The following is a 14948-nucleotide window of genomic DNA, read 5'->3' on the forward strand; positions in this document are numbered from 1 at the left end:
CTTAGACAATTAACATAAAAAGGTAGAGCTGGGACCACATGGGGACTCATGCTTTTGAGTGTTTCTCACTAGCTGGTCGCTGTGCACTTTGCCTGTATTGTGTTTTTTGTTTTTCAATTTTTTTTTTTTTCTCAAGTTTCACAGCAGTTGTGTTTTGTTTTTGTTTTTGTTTTTTCCAAGTTTCACAGCAGGGCTAGAAGCTGGTTATTTTGCTTCTCATTTACAGTGAGAAAGCTGGGACCCAGGCTCCTAGGTGTTTGATTTGCCAGCGTGGTGCAAGTTAGGGAATGACAAGGGCTGGATTTGTAAGACTCTGTGACTCTGAACCTTCTACTTCCCTTCACCCTTGGCCCCTACCTAAAAACACCAATGTGTGCAAGTTTAATACTTTTTGTCTTAATTATCAGTGAGTTTATGTTCTCCAGCCAGAGGTATGCTTTGTCAAGTTTGGGTTGTATGCCCACCTCAGCTGGCCCAGGGTTCCCTGAAACTCCTGCAGTAGGGCAGACCACCTTGAACTTGCCCACCTGTTGAAAAGAGCCTCATGTCTGAGCTTACGAGGGCTATGCATGAGGAAAGGGTCCTGTTTCCTTACACCATAGATCTTCTAGTCCTTATTTTCTAGTGGGAGACACAAACCCAGAGTGACCAAGAGGGTTGTCCAAGCGTTCTCTGATAGCCAGGGGCCAAGCCAGGGCTATTGCCCAGCATAATAGCCAGTGCCTGTCCCATGTGAACGCCCCAGGCCTTGGTGCATGGTAATCTGTCCCTCTGTCAGTGTTCCCCTAAAGCAGGTGGAGGGAATCTGATCCCAGCTGCCTACCCGTTCTACCTCGGTTTCCGGGAGTGTAGTGTCTCCTTGGGGCCCGGTCCTGAGGGCTCAGAGATAGCTCCTCTCCACCTGGGATATTTTCTTCAGACCTTTGGATCTCTACTTTCTCACCTTGTCAGGGGCAGCAGGCTATCCAGAGTCCCGGGGTAGCTCCCGGGTCTCTGAATTTCAGTGCTTTCGTATCATACGGTGTTTTAACTTAGCTAAATACAGTAGATTTAACTCCCAACTCAGCCCTCATAGGACAGTGCCTTGCATAAAGCAGGTACATGATAAGAGTTAGACATTCTTGTGGTCATCCGTAGACGGTAGGCAGAGCTGAGTCCTAGACACCTTTGGTCTGTGTCTGTGAGCCGGGACTGAATTCAGCAAATGAACAGACACGAGGGAGCCACTTGCAGTCTGCACATCGCTTTGTGTGGCGCCCTCTGGTGGTACACCGTTTTCAGCTCTTCCGCTTTGAGGGTCCGAGATTCCTTAACTGAGCAGGGCATTCTGATGGACTGTCTGTATTTGAGGGTGTCACGGATGGCAGGTGGGGAGAGGGTGAAGGGAAGCCTTCCAGACCCAGGTTAGTCCTTGCTCCTTGCCCTAGCCTTGCCCACCCCACCGGTCCAGGTGTGACTGTGGGTCTCTGACCCGAGCCTTACTCATAGGCCTGCCAGCTGAAGACGGAGACCATCACCTACGAAGAGAAGGAACAGCAGCTGGTCAACGACTGCGTGAAGGAACTGAGTATGGCCTGATCCTCTTGCTCCATCCCCACCCCCTCTTTTTACTTTCTGTAACTGCCATCATTGGGATGAGACACTCTCCCCACCCCCTTGTCTTGCATGGCACCCTTCACTCTGATTCATAAGAAATTTGGGTACTGGATTGTCAGTCTTACACTGTCCTAATTTCTCCTTGAGACGATGTTTGATTCCGGCTTTCTACTGGAACACTGGAGTTATGTGAAGTCTAAGTTAAGCCCAGTTACAGAGTTCTCCTGCCGATGTGCAAACACTAACCAGTTATGGTTCTCATAACTGATGGGTGAAAGGTGAGGCCAGAGTTCTCCATTTTGCAAATAAGTACTTCCTCCCGCCCTCTCCACCATAAGGTTACAAGTTAAGACAAAAGGGCAAACAGTATTTTGAGTTTCAGCAAATGAAACACACCCCGTGTTCTAATCTAGTAAAATGAGTTATGACTCTGAATATGGGTTGAAAACACTCCAGGGGATTACACTGTGCCGGTAGCAGTTCCTTCTAGGACAGGGTGGAGCAGGGAGCTCCTGTTAATGATGTGGACCCGTTCATGCACAAACATGGGGATTCGGGCAGATGCATGGGGTGGTGGGGCAGTCATCTCCTGGCTGACCCCCAAGCCTGTCTGACTTTCTCTGGGAAGGGAGGCGGCTTTGGTCAGCAGGGCTGGGTCCCCACGCCTCTTTCTTATGACAGACTGAGCCTGTACGGGAAAACGGGCACTGTTCCTTCTTCACTGTCCTCTCCACTCCTCCCCCTGTCTGGTAACAAAGATGCCTTTTCTTGAGCACACCACAAAGAAACCATTCTCTCTGGGTCTGACTTTCTCTTGTTGTCATTTCTTGGTGAAAGGGGACGCCAATGTGCAGATCGCCAGTATCTCAGAGGAGCTGGCCAAGAAGACTGAGGATGCTGCCCGCCAGCAGGAGGAGATCACACACCTGCTGTCACAGATAGTCGACTTGCAGAAGAAGGCAAAAGCTGTAAGGCTTCTGTTTCTCTGGCTGCCGCAGATGGCACTGGCCCCTGAAGACTAGGCCCTTTGGTCTCATAGTTTAGGTGTCTATGCCGCCCCTTTGGAGAAAAGGCTTATTAGCAAGTTCAGCAGAGTGAACTAGTCACCCTGAACTGGGGAGGGCATCCTATAACCACCTCTCTCTTAAAAATAATCTGCACATCAATAGAATTCATTAAGAAAAGTATCGTAGATCCAGAGTTCTAGAATTTAACTCATGAATTTTTTAGTCTAGGGTTTGTTTTTACATGGTGCGCTCTGGTGTGTCCCGCAGCAGGGTCATATCCCCCATAGATTTAAGCTGGAGCAGCAGCAAGACAGCAAGAACAGAACAAATACAGTTTCATTTCCCACGTCAGGCCTTTGCCAGAAGCTCAAGGTGGAGCCCGTCTGGGGAGGGGCTGTGCCTGTAGTGGCGGGGGAATGGGGGGCCATCCAGCATGAACACGGATGTAGGAAAGGCTGCCTTCAGAATTACAGAAAAGACAAAATGGGACTCTGGCATAAAAGTGTCACTGTAGAAATGTGATAGGATCGGAACAGACCAGGTAATAAGAGGCAGTCAGACGTTTCCAGGTATCTTAGAGAAGAAGTTGATGGGCCTTTGCCCTGTTGCAGTGCGCGGTGGAAAATGAAGAGCTGGTCCAGCACCTGGGGGCCGCTAAGGATGCCCAGCGGCAGCTTACGGCTGAGGTGAGCGGCTCCCCCCGCCCTGCCCCCCCGCCTTTCCCCAGGCCCGTTGCAGTTAAGGTGCTCAGCTTTCGTCTGGCGGGCCGTGGGTCGTGTCCACCTCGCTAGCTGTCCTTACTCTGAATCGAAAGCCGTTCTTACTGGTAAATTCCCGCTGACACCCATCACTGCTGGCGAGCACCCAGGAGGCCAGGCCTTGCACAGCCCGCTCCTGTTCAATGTCTGGTGAGAGAAATGGCCCGGAGCTCGCCATGGAAAGGAGCCCATTCACAGATGTGGCTGGAAATGAGGGTGTTGGCTTTGAAAAAGATAACCATTTTTTATTGGGTCTCATTGGCACAAGGTTCCAGGAGTTTTAGGGGTACAGCGTAGTGGTGGGACACCTCTGTACATTATGCTGTGGTCACCACACTGTTGCCCCATCTGTCACCACATGACACCCCTACCGTCCCACTGGCGCGATTCCTGTACCATGCCTTTCACCCCCGTGACTTACACACCCCGTCACTGGAAGCCTGTGATCTCGGTCATGCATTAGGACTCGGGAGGCTAGAAGCATGCCCCAAGTGGGAGCCGGACTGAGCCTCTAGGGCCCTTCGGGGTCGGGCCTGGAGGCCCTGGGCAGCCCCGTGCTGACCCTGCATGCCTTTCCGGTGCCCGCAGCTGCGCGAGCTGGAGGACAAGTACGCCGAGTGCATGGAGATGCTTCATGAGGCACAGGAGGAGCTCAAGAACCTCCGGAACAAGACCGTGCCCAACACCACATCCCGGCGCTACCACTCGCTCGGGCTGTTCCCCATGGTGAGCGTCCACTCTGGGTCCTTGCTCCCCACCTGCTGGGCTGCAGGGCGCCCCAGCAGAGAGGCGGGTCTGGAGGGGAGGTGCGGTGGGTTGGCTTCTCTTTCCACTGTGTAGATCAGATCTGCAGCTGGGGCTCGCGAGCCCGCTCCCGGCAGACTCACTTCTCCTTGGCAGACTCACTTCTCCTTTGCCGTCTCTCTGACTCGGTCTTTTTTTTTTTCTCCTCGTGTCCGTAATGGATATATTTCATGGGAACCTCAGCTGTCTGGAAGATCTTATTCATACCTTGTTATTTTTCTAACCGTACTAGAATATGAGCTGTTTCAGGCTCACAGTGCATTCCAGATTTCTTAAGTTGCCCATGCAGTTCTGCTGGTTCTTTCTAGGCTTCCTGGTCATCCTCTTGGGGGTTTTCAGTGTCTGTGACCTGAAAAAGTGTCTGTCTCTCCACCTGGAGGGGCGTTTCCATTGCTACAAAATGATTTCCCCCGCAATCTGATTTTGTAGCTCTGGCCTGATCTGTTTCATGCTTGGGGTTTAGGGAGACATGGTTGAGAAGGGGATTTTCCAGGTCAGCCCCTCCCTGCTGGGGTTCAGCAGCACTGGGCAGGCCTCCTCTGCTGGCCTTTCCCCATGATGCTTGGTGAGCTTCCTCGCTGCACCTTCTTCTGTCAGACTAAGGCCTCTTGAAGGCGGGGGCCATGTCTTCTTTGCTCCTTTCCTCCATCCCTCTCTGGGACACTCTGCCATCTACTCGGAGCTTGTGTTACAGGATTGTACGTGCGTAGTAGCTACTAGATTTGGATGGGTGGACAAACAGACCAAAGAACAAATGACCAAGACCTTTTATATTTAGGTCCTGTTTCGTGGTTTGAGGAAATACCATAGTCTTTGAGGAGACGAGAACTTTTGAGAGAAACACTCCCAAATGAATATGAGTGGATGGCGGTGTCAACGTTTGTGACACTCAGTCCCTTTGGAATTTGGCCTTTCCTTAGGGCTCTTTCCCTGTACACCCTCCACCCCTGTTACTGACACTGCTCGCTCCCCGCCTAGTTGTCTGGCCCACTTTTCCTAAATTGTGAGCTTCTTTCCTTTTATATATCAAATTCAGGCTAGAACACACACACTCTTTCTCTCTCAGCTTGACTACATCTAATGAAACCAAAATGAGAGATACATGACATAGCTTTCCAAGGGGCAGACTGGTGGTCCAGGAATCCCAGGAAAGGCAGCAAAGAACATTCGGTGCCCCCTGATTCCTCCATCTGGAGCCGACGACACTCAGCTCAGACTGGCCTACGTAGCAGTGTGTGCTCCCTGCCTCAGTTTCCCTTCTTCTTGGCTTCCCACCTTGGCGCGGTGGCCTCCTGGGGGCATCTTATTTCCATACACTTAGGAGGCCCTCCATCGCATTCCTCACTCTCAGGGACAGACCTGTTTTAAAACAAAGCCGTGACATAGTGAAGTCAAACTGAAAATCTGCGTTTGGGGCTTTTCTGCAGAGATTCTCAGCTTTTGTATTTGCTGAGATGGAGCTTTCACTTGTCTTTCCCTGGAGCCGTTGGCACAGCTGGCCTCCGGTTTTGAGGATGGCTATTTTTAAAGTGCACGATGTATTAAAGGTATTTGCGGTGCTCCGTGGTGTTGTGCCCGTGTTTCTGGAGCAGAACGGCCAAATCTGCCAGTCTTGCTCCCAGCCTCTCTAGTTGCTGAATCAGACCGTGAGCAGCAGTTTCTGCCCGAGGAGTGCGTTGCCAGCTCTCTTGCGTTGGACAGGAGCTCCCAATCGGGGATCCCCAGATAGGACTCAGGAGGCCTATGAACCTGAGGGAGGGGCACATCTTTTCTCTTAATCCCTAATTGTATACAGTGCTTCCTTCTCATATGAAGGCGGGCACCAAGGCACAGCGTTAATAGCACCTGTGACTTTGTCACCGGTGGAGATCACAGCTGCTGCTATCTGTTATAAGATGTCTCCAAGTCCTGTTCGTGCTAAGCTCCACTTCAAGGTGGCAGTAATTACCAGGCCTGAAGCCAGGTTGTGTGTGTTACTGTATCACGATTGTTGTTATTAATAGTCTAGTGACTAGTTCAATATATCTGGCTTCCTTTTTGTCTTAATTACTTTATTCACTTAAAGATATTGTTCTGAGAAGGGGTCCATGGCTTCCCCCACCCAGACTGCTAGGGGGCTCAGGGCCAAAAAAGGCACAGAACCAGCTTGCAATTTCTTCCAGGCATGGCCTTGAAATTAGTCGTTTGGTATGTCATCTCTCCTAAGTTGTATGAAGGTCCTTTCTTCGTGCAGAGGAAATGCACTCTGAATGCAGACTATATGGTGAATTACAGCAGTAAGAAAAGGAAACTTGCAGGGCGCCTGGCTGGCTCAGTCAGTTAAGCTTCTGCCTTCGGCTCAGATCAGGATCCCAGGGTCCTGGGATCGAGCCCTGCATCGGGCTCCTCCCTCTCCTCCCTGCTTGTGCTCTCTCACTATCTCAGTTTCTCTCTCTCTCTTAAATAAATAAATAAATATCTTAAAGAAAGAAAGAAAAGTAAACTGGCTTTTAAAAAGCTCACCCAGGGGCGCCTGGGTGGCTCCGTGGGTTAAAGCCTCTGCCTTCGGCTCAGGTCATGGTCTCAGGGTCCTGGGATCGAGCCCCGCATTGGGCTCTCTGTTCAGCGGGGAGCCTGCTTCCCCCTCTCCCTCTGCCTGCCTCTCTCCCTACTTGTGATCTCTATCAAATAAGTAAATAAAATCTTTTAAAAAAGCTCACCCAGGGAAGCCTTTTACAACTTGGGTTATGTCGAATGGCAACCTGTACATAATAATTACTAAATAAAATCATGTATGTATAAATAGGTTCCAGCTTCCAGCCTGGAGCGTCACTCCTTGACTTTGGGGCTGTGGAGGTGGGCACTCTGGAGTTCCCATGCTCTGTCTGCTGGGAAGGCATTGGCCACAAGTGGCTCTGTAAAGTTAAATCCATTAGAATTAGCACAGGGAATTCGGGTTCCCAGTGTTACTGGTCATGTTTCAAGCACCCGATGGCCACCTGCGGGCCCGTGGCTTTCACAGTGCACAGTGCAGAAAGAACATTCCTCTTATCTTAGGAGGTCTTCGGTTAGCAAAGAGTTAGCTCTTCCCTTCAGGCTGTCCTAGGTGGTGTCCTTGTCTGAGACACCAGCGGGTGCTTTTCTGCACACACCTGGTCCTCCTGTTGGCGCCGACCTGTGCCGGTGTGTGGGGTTGCCTGTGAGTCTCTACCTCGGGTGGTAAGGAGTGGTGGGGCGTTCAGGGATGGGGGCCGCTCATCAGGGAGTCTTTATCAGTGAGCCTCAGCTCGGGGCCTGGCCCATCTGAGAAGGGAGAAGCCATCTGTGACCGGCCTTCCCCTGACCCACAGAATCCACAACCTAGCTAGAGGAAGATCCAAGTGAACTCACTGTTCAGGGAACTCGCCGGGACTTCGTGTGTTTGGTGTCTTTCTTGGGGGAGGAGTGAAGGATTGGTAGTGGAAACGAGGTAGGAGCGGGTCACTAAAGGAGGGTGGGCGTTGGGTCGTTGGTGGGGAGAGGAGCCTTCCTTGCACGGGAAGTGGGCGGCACAAGAGCAGAGGTTCACATGACAGTGCTCACAACTCAGGGCCCCTCCTCCACAAATTCCCTGCCTCTCCTTGTAGGCAGAGCCACAGCTTCATGGTGTGGCCAAGGGAACACGGGGTTTGCTCTCAGATCCTCAGCCACAGGGGAGCATAGGAGCTGTCCGCTCAGTGCCCATTGGGGACTGCTCCATTCTGAACCCGCCATGGGGCTTGCTCACTCAGGGATCCCCGCAGTGATGAGTGCCGACAGCCTCACGGAAGGGCAGTTTGCAGGCTTCTGAGACCTCACCTGAGACTCCTCTGGCCAGCCAGCTGGGAGCCTCTTTCAGAGACTTGAATTGCTGCTCACTCCGTGTGTCTCTGGCTTTTCTCAGGACTCCTTGGCAGCGGAGATCGAGGGGACGATGCGGAAGGAGCTGCAGCTGGAAGAGCCCGAGTCTCCCGACATCGCGTACGGCCTGCTTCTAAGTTTTCCAGAGACCACCTCACGCCCCGTGCTCATCAAAACCAGCAGCGTCTGGGCTTCAGGCACTGGCCCTGTGGTCCTTGCACAGATTTGGGTCCGGGTTGAGGGAGATAAGAGCACATAGACAGTCATATATATCCCCCAGCTCCTCTTCCTGGGTTTTAAAGCCTTCTACTAACTTCTAGAAAGTTGAGTAAGGAGAGCTGTGTTTCCCATCTGTTAATACAGCCCTGTCTTGATACCACCCCTTGGTTTTATCTTTCCGTTCAGTGAAAAACAATACTTGGAAATGTTTAATGTCCGTTAGAGAAAGAGAGATCACATGCTGTAGGAGATACAGAGGGCTCTTTGAGGGGGGCATGCAAGGCTTCTGCCCTTTCTGGGTATGTTTACCGATACTGGCCCCTATGGGCTCTCTCCCTGACATGAGACCTTGTGCTAGGCCGGCCCTGAGGTGTTTCCTCAGATGTATGTGGATCTGATTTCACTGTGTATTTTCTGTACTCAAAGCCCATAGCCAGAACTTAAATGGGATCCTGGGAGTGACCAGACTCCCCGAGCCTCTGTGCATGTGTGAAGCCTTATGCGTCCCTGAAAGATGTGGCCTTTATAGCAATGTGCCTACCTTTGTCTCCTGTAAAAGGAACACATAAGGGGACGCCTGGGAGGCTCGGTTAAGCATCCCGCTCTTGATACAGCTCAGGTCATGATCTCAGGGAGGTGAGATGGAGCCCTGTGTTGGGCTCTGCACTGGGCGTGGAGCCTGCTTGGGATTCTCTTTCTCTGTCTCTCTCCCCTTCTTAAAAAAAAGGTGGGGTCGGGGGGTGGAAACAAATGAACATCAAAAGGAGGTTCTACTCTTAGAAACAGCAGTTTCTAAAAAAGATTCCTGTGGTATTTATCATCTCATTGTAGAAGTTTAAGATTTTGTTTGGCTTTTATATATATATAAACAGTCAACAAATACTCATTCTACAGATATTTATGGAGGCCTGTTATGTGCTGAGCAGTGAACTCTGCTCTCTTGGACCTTGCATTCTAGGCACCATCATGACGGAGGAAAAGTAGCCAGGAGACAAAAGCCCTACTTAAGTATTTGTACTTGTGGGTCAAGCCTAAGGGAGAGAAAAGCAATATCCCCTTGCTAGCATCACCTCTGGGACACAGCCATGAAGTAGAGCCCTGAATTCAGTGGGCACTGAGTCTCTTGCTTTCCAGCCAACAGGCTTAAGAAACACATGGAAGGCAGGGGATGGTAGGTTGCTTGGGGGGGCGGGGGGCTCACATGGGCCAGCTGCCTTTCTCGCCCCTCGGATGGTAGTTTCTGGAGGTTGAACTCCGCGGTCATTCCTGCATTTGTTTATTCATGGATGTTGTGCATCTTCTCCACACCTCTCCCCCCCGCCCACCCCCAGGCACCAGAAGCGAGTCTTTGAGACGGTGAGAAACATCAACCAGGTCGTCAAGCAGAGGTCTCTGACCCCGTCCCCCATGAACATCCCAGGCTCCAACCAGTCCTCAGCCGTGAACTCCCTCCTCTCCAGCTGCGTCAGCACCCCCCGGTCCAGCTTCTATGGCAGTGACGTTGGCAACGTTGTCCTGGACAACAAGACCAACAGCATCATCCTGGAAGCAGAGTCCGAGGACCTGGGGTGAGCTGGCCGGGAGTTTGTAATCTTTGGGTCTGGGAGACAGGTGGTGTGGACGGAGGATAGGTTTGGCCCACAGAAGAGAGAGGCCGGTAAAGAATTGCCTGACAAGTATAGACCTTTCATTCTGTAATCTGTTTTGCCAGGACCTCTGAGTGTGCACTCATTCTTGATTCTGGTACTTTCACCAGTGGAAGGAGGCACAACAGGAAGTCTGCCTTTCCATCAAATGCTGAAGGGGGGATAAGTGATTATTTTCTGTCACTTTTTCCTGTTGGGCTACAGAATAGACCTTGTTTCAGGGACCCCTCTGTAGCTTGGGTGTTTGGAAGGCTGAGGAGGACTCAGGCTCTGACTTGTGACCAGAATCCAGTTTGCTGCAAAAGGCGCACATCCCAGCCCTGTTGCTGGGGTGGGGCCTCCTCAGTGGTGGGCAGCCCCTCTGTGTCCCAAAGCCCCGCAGACCCACAGCTGCACGCGCGCACACACGCACGCGCGCAGGGATGTCAGCTGTGTTGTACACCCTTTTTCTGTGACAGAGAGATTGGTTCTTCTGACCTCTTGGCTCCAAGGGGAACTGCTTGATCAGAACAGCTCTTTCAGTTCAAGAACAAAGAGAAATGCCCCTAGAACCAGTGATCCTTCTGGTAACTAGGACTTCGGCCTGAAGAAGTCGTCTTCCTGAGGGCTCATGAGGGAGGTGTAGCTAGGGATGGAATTTTTTATATAGTCTGTGCTAATTTTCATTACACCTTAGTGCTCTCCCCACACTGGGCAGAACACCCAACAGAGGGAACTAGGTTCCCCCCCGGTAGGCATGTCCCTTTCCAGTTCTGCCTAAATTTCTGCTGCTTGCCTTGTGGGCTTCCCTAGCAAAGATCCTATGGCCACCAGGAAACACGTGCACCCCTGGCCACCTAGCAGTAAGGACTGTCTCGAGCCATGCACTCTACGCTGCATGGCGCCCGCCCTCTCTCAGCCCCATCTCCCTCCTCGCAGGAACAACGAGCGGAGCAAGAAGCCCGGGACGCCGGGCACTCCGGGCTCCCACGACCTGGAGACGGCACTGCGGCGGCTGTCCCTCCGCCGGGAGAACTACCTCTCGGAGCGGAGGTTCTTCGAGGAGGAGCAGGAGCGGAAGCTCAGGGAGCTGGCGGAGAAGGGCGAGCTGCTCAGCGGCTCCCTCACGCCCACGGAGAGCATCATGTCCCTCGGCACCCACTCGCGCTTCTCCGAGTTCACCGGCTTCTCGGGCATGTCCTTCAGCAGCCGCTCCTACCTGCCCGAGAAACTTCAGATCGTGAAGCCGCTGGAAGGTGATCACCAGGGGCCTCGGCCCCTCTCCGCTCTCCTTGGCGACCGCCTCTGGTCCCTGATCCACCACCAGCAAGCGGGCAGCCTCTGTCATGCCTACTCCTTTTTCTTCCGGGACAGCCTCCCCCGCTGCTGGTTTGAGTTCCTCTGATGGTGGCACTCAGCCTGGGCCTCCATCTCCCAGGGCAGGTGTGGGAGTGTGCACGACGGCCACAGGCCGACTCTGACCTCCTCCAGTTAGGCCAAAGGAAAGGAACGAAGCCTTCAGGCCAGTTTCCTAGTTCTCTTTGTTGTGCACCCGGAACCTTAGAAGTTAGCATCTTTTTGAGAGGCAAAGGCACTGCTGACGTACTAGAAAGTTCATTAGGTCATGCCAGGAGTCTGAGAAGCGCAGGGAATTCTTGCTGTCCCCTCTCAGAAATGCTGGTGTCAGGGAGGGGTTCAGAGCACATGCTAGAAGTTGTTATTTCAGGAACCACCTGAAAGCGATCTGCAATTACTGGCTTTCATGTTTTGTTTCCATCTTCCAGCACAGGGGGTGTGGCTTTCTTCCAGTGCTGTGGGTTCTGAGCAAGAGGCCTAGACCTCCACAGTCTGGGGGCCGAGAAGGGGGTGGTCAGGGAGGTGAGCGAGCTCTTTACCGCCTCAAGCCTGCCTTTCCCAGGGGCAATTTACTTTTTAGTAAATTGGGACACGAGATGGTTAAACTCCTAGAAAAAATTCACCTTTGTTCTTTGCTTTTTCTTCCAGGTATTATAAAAATGTCTTCCCTCTAATTACCCACTTAACCCTGTCAGGAGCCACTGAGAGTTTGTATTTTTCATTTTTGACACCTTTAGTTTGGAAACCCCTGTGAGTGTGAGAAGGTACTTTAGAATTCGTGTTACATTTCTGATGCAAAGTCAAATCAGAATTTCTGTAAGGCCGTATGTCCCATGTTAGACCTATATTCTTAAAGAGTCATTTTAGACATATAATCGATAGTTACTCATTCCTGCAATTCGCTACCACAGATACACTGTTGATGTGTTAGAGCTTTGCTCTCTGCCTAAAGAGGGTAGGATTCTTTTTATCCTGTAAGAACCTGTTGAGAATGTGTGGTGTAAAATGAGGGTGTGCTTGTTAAAGACCCAAGACATGCTGGGTCCTGTAGTCTCCAGAGCTAGGAAGAGGGTGGGCTGACATTCTTTCTTCAGAATTATTTTTTAATTGTATAATTCAGACCCTTATTAGATTTCAGAAAAGGGATGGCTTGTTCTGTTTTTAATTGTTTATTCAGTTGTGAGCTTGGTGATTGTTTCCTGATCCATAATTATGTCTGTTTTTCTTTCAATAAAATCTTTCATTTCTGCAATTTTACTTTCTGCCTTTCTTTTCTTTTTCTCTCCTTTGTCTCTTAAAGCTCATTGGAATTTATCATCTCTATTTTGTCTGGTTTCTGTATTTGACTTTATGTTTCATTAGATCATCTAAGAATATGTCTTTGGATTCATTTTCCAAGCATATTGCAGGAAAAGATTTTTAAAAATTTATTTCAACCAATTCATCTTTTGTTTTTCCTTTTAATCTTGTGACTTAGCAGTATTTTTTGTGTTACTAGAAGAAGAGAAAATCCCTTGAGGTGTGCTAGATCAGTTTCATCTACAGTACCCTTCTCACCAGGAGGTTAAATCACTGCTGTTAAGAAGTCATGTTGTATCACTATGGACTGTAATGCATCCTTGTGCTAGAGATTCCTCTCCTCTGTTTTGTAGTTCTCATACTTCTCAGCTATTTCACATACAATCAATATTTTCTTTTTTCCTTGCCTCCACAATTTTTTTTGTATTACCTTGTTTAATTTGACGAGATGGAGTGCTGACACAGAAGTCTGCCTGGCACTGGGTTCAATGCAGCTCCAACTGTGGCAGAAGAGAAGTGACCCTTTTGAGTCCCGTTCTCTGACTTGTGAAATAAGGCTTACATCTGCCACACAAAATTGTCAAGAGTAAATGTGATTATGCCTGGCACCTAAGAGGTGCTAATTAAAACTTAGGTTCCCCAAAGTTGCCATGTCCCAGCAGTTCAAGTCTAAAGGGTGTTGAGAACCCAGATCAGCACTGTGCCACGGCCATGTTTTCATACCATCCTTTCCCGTTGGCCCACTTAGAAGCCCATATCCTTGATCTTCAGTGGCTCAGGTCAGTGTGCCGGGATGAGGTCCCTGGAGAGCGTTGGCTGGGATTGTAGATAGCCAGTTTGGGTCTTCCCTCTGCGTCTCCCTTCCCCATTTAAAGCATCCTGGTATCTGCTTGTTGATGTCAGCCGAAGTAGCCGAGCTAGGTGTTTAAGGTCAGTACTCTTACCCCTTCCTCTTACCCTAGGAGTTTAAGCAGGTGAAGTGCAGGTGAACTTCTCAGACTCCTTGACAAAGATCTGCATGACAAAGATGACTCTGGCAGTATTTTCCCCCCTGTATTGTTTGCTCTTTCTTTGTGGATAATTAAAATCAAGAGGGTATTTCCCAGTAAATAAGTTCACATGTAATTAGTTGAAAGCATACACTTCTTAGCTAAGCTAGACATTGTCCAGCAGGTTAGGTCTAAACTTCCAAGCCCCGGGTACTCCTGTGACATAGATGGATTTGGTTTCCTTCTCCTTTGATCATATCACAGCTTTCAGTTAGAACAGTGAGATGTAGAAGGAAAGCAAACTGGGAAAGGCATGGGGACCATGACTGTGTTCCCTGCTGGCCGCATCCTTGTTTCATAGAGCTTCATCTTGGTGCCAGCTAGGAGCATGAAGCCTCCTCTTTCCCTGACCCCAGCCTCCTTTTCTTGTGGGTGGGAGGGAGGGGCTGGTCATGGGAAGTATCTCACAGTGCGGTGATTCTCCTGCTTTGTGCTTGACAAATAAAGGAAGCCAGGCTTGCGGGGGTTGAGGGGGGGCAGTGGGAGTAGGAAAGAGGCAGCCAAGGCTCTGAATAAGGTGCCGTTCATCCTTAATTTTTAATCTGTGCTTCCATCTTGTACCTCAGGCAGTCAGGGGATCGGTCGGATTCCTACGTGGTGGTGCTGGCAGTGGCAGTGGGAGCAAGTGAGGTGTGAGCTATTTTGCCTGGGTCCTGGACTCGAGAAACCCTCTTGGGGCCTTAGAACCAGTTGGGAATGGAAACGATATGTGGGCCCCCCAGCCTGATGTAACTCAGATAACAGGGCTGTGGGGGCTTTGGCCAATATTCACTTTTATAGGATGGAAGACACCTGTATGAGGATTGAAAAAGCCAGTCGGGTGTTTTACTGCCCTGATTTCTGAGACACACACCCAGGAGGCCCCCTCACTGCTGACCCGGAGAAGGTGTATATGGTTAAGAGGACAGACACTGGAGCCAGCATGGGTTTGAACCCAGATTAGCCACCTGCCAGCTGTGCAGCCTCTGGCAAGTTGCCTGACCGCCCTGAGCTCCATGTCCTTATCTGTAAAATGAGGACAACAGGGTTATGATCGAGTTACTAAGTACAGGCTCTGACACCAGGTTAATGCTCAGTAAAGGTTGGCTCTTCGTGAGTAAGGGGTCCCCAAGGCAGGGGGTAAGAATCCAAGTACCATGCATCTTCCAGCATAATCTCTCCATTGTGATCTCAACTCAACTCCCTTGGCTCTGCGTGTTCAGGGAAGGCAGATAATCTCATGTACTTGTGTAGCATCTTGAACTCCAAACAGCAATATTACTCTCTCGAGCCCGTGCCGGGGGTGGGGAGAGATGAGGGTTGTCTGCTGAACAGAGGGAGGATGGAGGCCCGTGGGACTGGTGTCTGGGCCCAGACCTCGGGCCTCCCTGACTTCTT

The 14948-nt window shown here is 50.7% G+C and overlaps 1 protein-coding gene across 9 annotated transcripts in view; it reads left to right on the forward strand.

Annotated features, from left to right (window-relative positions):
- Positions 1–14948, forward strand: part of LOC111158987 (trafficking kinesin protein 1) — a 183955-nt gene that overhangs the window by 151281 nt on the left and 17726 nt on the right. For 8 of the 9 annotated variants that reach the window (XM_022521337.1, XM_022521334.1, XM_022521335.1 and 5 more), the window contains 7 exons: positions 1489–1567; positions 2434–2564; positions 3215–3289; positions 3950–4087; positions 8067–8143; positions 9574–9810; positions 10807–11123. In XM_022521337.1, the coding sequence (XP_022377045.1) occupies positions 1489–1567; positions 2434–2564; positions 3215–3289; positions 3950–4087; positions 8067–8143; positions 9574–9810; positions 10807–11123 (1054 nt within the window). Of the gene's footprint in view, positions 1–1488; positions 1568–2433; positions 2565–3214; positions 3290–3949; positions 4088–8066; positions 8144–9573; positions 9811–10806; positions 11360–14948 lie in introns of those variants that run through there. The other variant, XM_022521343.1, reaches the window with a different exon arrangement.

This window comes from Enhydra lutris, unplaced genomic scaffold, assembly GCF_002288905.1.
Source record: "Enhydra lutris kenyoni isolate GAN:26980312 unplaced genomic scaffold, ASM228890v2 scaffoldscaffold66, whole genome shotgun sequence".
In the NCBI taxonomy this organism is placed as follows: Eukaryota; Metazoa; Chordata; class Mammalia; order Carnivora; family Mustelidae; genus Enhydra; species Enhydra lutris.